The sequence below is a fragment of the Nelumbo nucifera genome, chromosome 3 (assembly GCF_055504915.1).
Source record: "Nelumbo nucifera cultivar China Antique chromosome 3, China Antique-T2T, whole genome shotgun sequence".
Lineage (NCBI taxonomy): Eukaryota > Viridiplantae > Streptophyta > Magnoliopsida > Proteales > Nelumbonaceae > Nelumbo > Nelumbo nucifera.
In genome coordinates this window covers 1371699-1378917 of record NC_142651.1, presented here as the reverse complement: position 1 = coordinate 1378917, position 7219 = coordinate 1371699, and the positions used below count along the sequence as shown (strand labels likewise).

At 39.9% G+C, this 7219-nt stretch overlaps 1 protein-coding gene across 1 annotated transcript; it reads right to left on the bottom strand.

The window, feature by feature from the left end:
• Nucleotides 1–267: 267 nt before the first annotated feature.
• On the bottom strand, nucleotides 268–2871 carry LFY (floral meristem identity control protein LEAFY). The gene is made up of 3 exons (XM_010252208.3): nucleotides 2347–2871; nucleotides 1690–2051; nucleotides 268–882 (listed from the first exon to the last, which is right to left on the bottom strand). Exons 1-3 carry the CDS (start codon nucleotides 2768–2770, stop codon nucleotides 508–510), a joined length of 1161 nt encoding a protein of 386 aa, XP_010250510.1. The 5' UTR covers nucleotides 2771–2871; the 3' UTR covers nucleotides 268–507.
• Nucleotides 2872–7219: the final 4348 nt, after the last annotated feature.

Here is a 7219-nt window from a genome sequence, read left to right as displayed (position 1 = left end):
TTTTGCCGCAGGGTGGAGCCGGTCATTCCAATTCAGGGAATAGAACTTTGAGTCCAAAGTCCAAACCCACTCGTGCGATCCGAACATGTACTTAAGTTTCGATTGGCTATTGGATAAATATAGGTGTAGAAATCACTGGCGTGGCGATAAAAACCTCAGCCAGCCTCTAAGTTGGTGGAACTCGGTGTCACAACTCATAATGTAAAACTAAAAGTATACCAAAGTACAATAATACAAGCGGGGTTGTGTGGTGATGGTTCATTCTGATAATCATAAAACAAGCATTTTAAATCATCATCCTTAACTACGATACCAAAGTAAAATATCAAGTATCCATCATATCATACGAAGTAGTAGTTTATGCTCTAATATATGACGACGACGACGACGACACAGCGTGAAGTGAAACATATCTCGCTCTCTCAGTCTCTCTCCCTCTCTCCCTCTCTCTCTCTATATATAATTATATAATAAATATATAAAAGGGAAATGTAGAGTGGGTAGTGGTTAGAAGGTAGAGGGGGGAGCGATGGTAGCGCAAGAAGAAGAGCAGGCAGAAGCAGAAACAGCGTTGCTGCGTTCGGCGTGGCAGAGTTGACGGAGCTTGGTGGGGACATACCAGATGGAAAGGCGTGGGTGAGAGTTGAAGATGGCGTCGATGTCCCATCCTTGTCGTGCTGCCATTGATACCAACGGCTTGTAGCACGCCTGCCTCCACGCCCCCACGTTCTCCCCTCTCTCCTTGAATGCTCTCCTCAGCGTGTTCGACTCCTCTTCATCCAGGCAATGCAGCGCGTAGCAGTGTACATAGTGTCGCATCTTCGGCTTGTTTATGTAGCTTGCCCCCGCCTTCTTTGCATACCTGAACACTTGGTTCGTCACCTGTGGTACGTAAATTTCTCATTTCTCACTTCACAACCAAATTAACCAAATGCACATGCATTCCGTTTATATGTAGCTTCCCCAGCCCATAATTATAATTATTAAATAAATGAATGGGCCACGGGCCACGGGCCATGGGCCTCCTAAGGACGTAAGGTTGCCCCACCGCCCTAATAGTCTAATACCTTATTATTACATATGCGCATAATATAGTTGGTTAATGGTCGGCACCTGGTAAATAAAAATAAAACTACTCAAACAAACAAAACATCTAACAAGTAAGCCTGCAACCGGTCATTTACACGTGAACCGAGACGGGTAACCCTCCCTCTAGTCTGAACGTGTACTACTCTGAACGAGTTAAAGAAAGAAAAAAAAAAAAGGCACATAGCTATTGATAGGGGTACTTTTGTCATTACGCGTGAGTCAGCCGGTAACCATGCAAGTGACAGTACTCCGGCTGTCCTCTACCGTGTACTACGTCGATATGGTAACCAGTCTCTCAGTGCAAACCTCACGTCTCAAGCAAAGGGCTGAAGCCTGCCTGAAAGGGGCTGCACTGAGCGCTCCCTACCCTACTCCACCCCCCCCCTACAACAAACGATTACGCTTACAAACTCTGGATTTGACCTTCCGTCAATGCCTCTCTGGCCTCTGAGCAAAAGCCCAAAGCCAACTCTCAACTCTGCCCATGACTATGAGGTCGGTCGATCAACTTCACCACTCGCGGTGCTGGCTGCTGCAACCGAACCCAAGGAGTTGAATTGAGTTTAAAATTATTTATTTATTAGTGAGTACGTTACTTACCTTGGTAGGACACTTTTCGCCTCTCTCCTTGGCGATGTTCTGAACCTGGATCAAGAACTCCCGACACTGCTCATACAGATGGAATAGATAATCAAGCCCGTTCTTTTTGCCCCTAGCCACCTCACCGGGCTCCGTTACTATGAAGGGATGCTCTCGCTGTCGCTCCCCACCGCCAACTCCACCCTCCTCATCCTCCGCTGCTTCATCATCTTCGTCCTCGTCCCCGCTTCTCGACGGCGTCTTCCTTCGACGATTATTTTTCTTCCTTTCCGCGCCTGCCACCTCCCACGTACCCCCACCGCCTGCTCCTCCGCCGCTCCCCACCGCCTCCTTCTCTTGTTGCACCGGTTCTTCCGAAAGCCCTGGTTACAACGTCAGCGTCAAAAGAAATATATATAGCTTAGTGTGATGGGTCGGTCTTCTCATTCTTTTTCGCTTAGACGCCCTGGTTTAATTGGAAAACAAGAAACTTCATGGCAAATCGAACATATATATGCTAGCATCGTGATCGTCCATCGGTCCATGAAGCCAACCAAATCCGGCGTATTGGAACTACAGGTTCACGTTAGTTAAAAAATCTTGAAATGAAAACATAATCCATATTGTAATGGTGATGATGTAATGTAATACCAGGTGTCAAGTGGAGCTTATACCAACCTTCTTGGGATAGAGCGTCAAGTGCGTTAGTGGTGTCTAATGCAATAAGGTGGCGTCGCCGGGTTTCATCCTCTTCGAGGCGGCGCCGCTCGGCCCGAACGGCGGCCTTGATGCCATATCTCTCACCGACGAGAAGCTCCCACCGGAAGATCTGTGAGAGGCTGGTCATCATGTCGTCGAGCTCCTCGTCTTTCATGTCCAAAAGTGTGCTTACAGTAAACCCTAGCTCCGCTATCTTGGCCGCCGTGTAGTATCGGATACCATAGGCCTGGAAGAAATCCTCCAGCCCTCCCAGCTCCCTCGGTCGTATAGTGGGGTAGGCTGGGGCCTGTGCCACCGCTTCAAGGAGACGATTCGCCGGCGGTGCGGCTCCTCCTCGAGGGTCCCACTTGAATAAGCTGGCAGAGAAGGCGTCGGGGTCCATCACAAAAGCCAAAGTGCAAAGTGAAACTCTCTCTCTCTCTCTCACTCACTCACTCACTCACACTCTCTATGAAAGCCCGGAAATAGTTATCGACTTCACGCCTTCACGGTCCTATAAAGTCCACTGTTTGATGTTACATAAATACCCTCGCTGTAACGTATAAATAACGTGCTCTCGTTCACTTAATTTCTTTTTTTTTTTGGTGATTCACTTAAAAATTAAAACTTAATTCATAATAAACAAAAAGAAAAAAAGAAAAAAAAAACAGAGACCCGTCAAAATTTGAGTCGAATCTATCGTTGGTGTCCTTATTTATTTACCTTGACGGAGGACTGTTTTATCTGGCGTGAATCAACTTTTGATGCGATATCATTTCATTATACGGTTCGAATAAACCCTAATGTTAAATATAGACGGTTTTTATTGGCATTACACGTATACACGTATGGGCCGGAGTGAACGGGGTCCCACTGAATCGTTGAGATTACAGTTGTATTATATGGCTCTGCAGGCTGGAGCCCGATCAGGCCAACCATCAAAAGACCAATTTTGTAATTTCAACTACTATTCATCGTTTGACTTTATAATGATAAATCCAATGGTTCATCTGAGACATACATAATATTCTCGAGATTTTTAGGGTGCTTTTTTAGACAAAAAGAGATATTTTAGTATATATTTTCAGGACTTGAAAAAAATTACTGATGGGTTATAAAATATATTATTTTTTGTAAATGAGCAGACCAACCTGGTTTATGCATATTATTATAATGTGAATTTATATTTGCATCCTTTATTTGCATGTTTACATAAATTTGTATACATGCTTATGAATTATTTAAAATGTTTTTGATTAATGAATAGTAACCTATTTTCGAATGAATACATTCTATTCACCAAGGAGCGGATAACCTAATGGCTGTGATGGCTACTTAGCACTCCTTTGAATAAGGAGCCATGGGAAATCCACAAAGCTGTAGGTTTTTTGTGGTGAAGTCGGTGAACCTCGAGTCCATCGTACTCAGTCCTCAATCCTCATTACTTGGGAGAGAAAGAGGGCTTTTGGAAACAAATCTCAAAAAAGTTGAGGCTGACTTTGTTAATTAGCACCTCTCTTGGAAACAAATCTGTATAGTATGTATGGTATACAAATACAAAGTTCAGAAAATATCGTAATACAAGGTTTTCTGTTGCACATATTTGTATTGCGAAGAGTGCAAATAAAAATATGTTTTACTGCAAAACCTTACATGTAGTATTTGTAAACTTTGTATTTGCACTGATTCATGCCTAATTGGGTGATGATTAAAAAGACCATGTCAATCTTTGTTTGATTTATGTTCTGTTGGATTGAGCATTTACTTAAGTGATTTTGGCAAAGCCAATGTTTTGAACCATCGTTTATTTAGACGGTCGGACCATTTGGTCCAACAATTGATTCCGTTTCATTCTTAATTTGGTCCTTAGTCAAAAATTGATGATTTGGTTAATGATTCGTTGACTTGAGCAGTTGAATTGTCGGCCCATTTGACTCGTTCAATGGTTTTGACCATTTTTTATTTTTATTATTTTTATTTTTAAGTTGGAATGAGCTATCTGTTCGAATCAAATAGTTGAACCGTTAACCCCAAAACGGTTTTATGTTGGTTCTATGTTAGTTTTTAACAATGTTTTAAAAATCGACCCAAAGGCTGAACCATTTTTGCCTCCAGATAATGGGTCACCGTTCGACTGATCGGGTGAAAAGGTTCAAATCGTGCCACATCATCGCATATATATATATATATATATATATGTGTGTGTGTGTGTGTAAATATGTTTTACATATGTTATATGTATTATTTTATATTTAATTTATGCTTTTTATTTTATAAACAATATGAAAAATTGCAATTTGAGGTCGAAAAAGAGATTTTTTTTTTTTTGCGAAAAATAGCGGGCCAAGGGTGCCTACAGCTCCTTGGGATGCATAGATCTCGAAAAATTAAAAAAAAAAAGAAACTTCAATCGAACATCAAAATGCAAATTGTGGCCTCCAAAAGTTTATATGCGTTAAATATGCAACCTGCTCCCGATTATCAGGTCAACTGGATCAACAGTCAATCCGATCGAATTGAAAGGTTCTTAACTAAATCAATAATTTTTGACCAACTGGTGGGTATTGACTGAACCAGACCCAGAATCCTGACTGGATGACGGTTCAGCCAGGTCAAGAGCGGTGAAAAACATTGGTTTTTAAAACTTTGGGCAAAGCTTTGTAAAATATGTTCAAAGCATCACAAGTATCATAAGTAGCTCTAGCAGGTATAAAACGAGCTTAGATGATTTGGGCAAAGACCATCGCCTGCAGAACCTGTGACAAAATATAAGTAGTTGTTACAAGTTAAATGGCTTAAAAGGGCACAAAAATGGACCAAAAAGATACGTAATGAAAGAAATGTGTAAGAAATAATGATTTAACACTCATAATTTAGTTAAGATACGGCTTAGAGATGATGACAGAGAAGTGGTGCTTGGCTTTTGGCTTTGGGTTCATAGCATTTCTGACGAAAGATTTCACAGCTCATGGTTATTTGCAAAGCCAGTTCGGCTGTTAGCCTGTTACAGTCGAGTACTTTGATGGATATCGCTATTAAGAAAAATTACTAGTGGTATTCCCTCATTTTCACCCAAAAAAAAAAGAAAAAAGAAAAAAGAAAAAATATTAGTGGTAAAACAAAAGAGTAGTATATTATAGAGCACCCTGGTAAAAAAAGTATTTTAATGGGTAATTTAACGTGAGAATAAATATATATAAGAAATTAATAATATTTTCTTGGGGCAATGTGAATGCAGGAAAGTACAGAAAGAGCCAGGTGCTTCAGCTCAGTCAGTTCTTCTCTGAAAGGCTGGGTTCTGTACTTTCCTGGCCGTCTTAGATCTCTTGTTTTATCTTTTCCCCTATTTCTTATTATTTTATCTTAAGTTTCTGATTTTTTTTCTTCTCTTTATCACGGATAATTTACTGCTGATTATAAATGAATTAGAGACGCGTCAAATGCTTATTTTTCTTTCTTTCTTTTTCTTTTTCCTGGTCAATTCAAATGCTGGATTCGTACTCCTACTCCTGCTGTTCCTCTCCACTGCGTGGAGATTGGAGAAGGGATGCTGGGTATCACTTGATTTTCTTGTCCCGCTTACGATTGCATCAAGAACCGTACATCCTTTCACATGGGTCCCATGCATGATGTTCCACTTCCAATCCACAATATCAACCTATGATGCTCTACGTGTGTTATGCATCTGTAATTGGTAAAGGAAAAAGCAAAGAAAAATGGCTAGACAACGCTGGTCTACGCTCCACTAAGTTCAGCACCGGGGCAAGGTTTTAGGTTTAAGTAGAGCCTAGTTTCCGTGCACTAGCCCTGCACTACGAGACAAAAGTAAACCTTGTTTCTTGGACTTTTCTTCTACGTCAAATGCTAGGTTTGGAAGAAAATGGTCCAACATCGGATGAGGATACTGACGTGAGCTTGGATCAACCACGTAAATGTTTACCGCTTGGATCTGCTACCAACATTAACGCTACCCACACCTCCCCGCAAGACCTTGCAGCACATTTCTCTTATTTCTATGTTGTCATTTATAGAGAAATGTTCTCGGTGAATGGTTGTGGTGTCTTGTGGGGATAGGTGTGTAGCATATCCATGGGCAGCAGACTAGAATCACCTAAATGTAGCTGGAGAGGACAGTAGATAAGTATGATACGTTAATGGATTGAGGTTATGTTTTTTTTTTTTGTATTTTATATTTTATTTTTTTGATAAATGCTTAAATTGATTGAGGTTATGCTTAACTGAATGACTCTTTTTTTTTAAAATGAATGGCTACTTTAAGAATGATGCCAATATCACTTTTTTTTTTTTGAATTTTTTGAAGGCTTAAATTATATTTAATTTATCTAAGAGATTGATACAAAAGATGTCAACAAAGAGACAATTTCTTAAGAAGAACAAAATAAAGAAATGGATGAAGGAGAATCAAAAGAGCCCATATCACTTAAAATCAAAATCTATGTGCATATAACATCCATCCACATATATATGATGAGTATTTCCCTTTTATCTATGTCAAATTCTAGGGGACAAATGAATTTTGCCTTGTTAGGCTTAAAAAAAAGCTATCCAATCAGCTATTCCATTAATTTATGGAGACTTGTTAGTAGGTACCAATGGTCAATCCAAATCTATTGCCAAAAAAAAACATATATCACATTCCTTTATGGTTATCTTGACATTCCACGATGGTGTATCCATACATTTAAAATAACTAGTAAATGTGTATGTGCTTTATACATGGTAATTTTAGATGATGATAATGACGACAGTGATAATAGTAATAATATTTTTACATGTATTTTCTATATTTTTTGTGGTATTTTCTTGAAATCTTTGTTTTTTTTTTTATCTT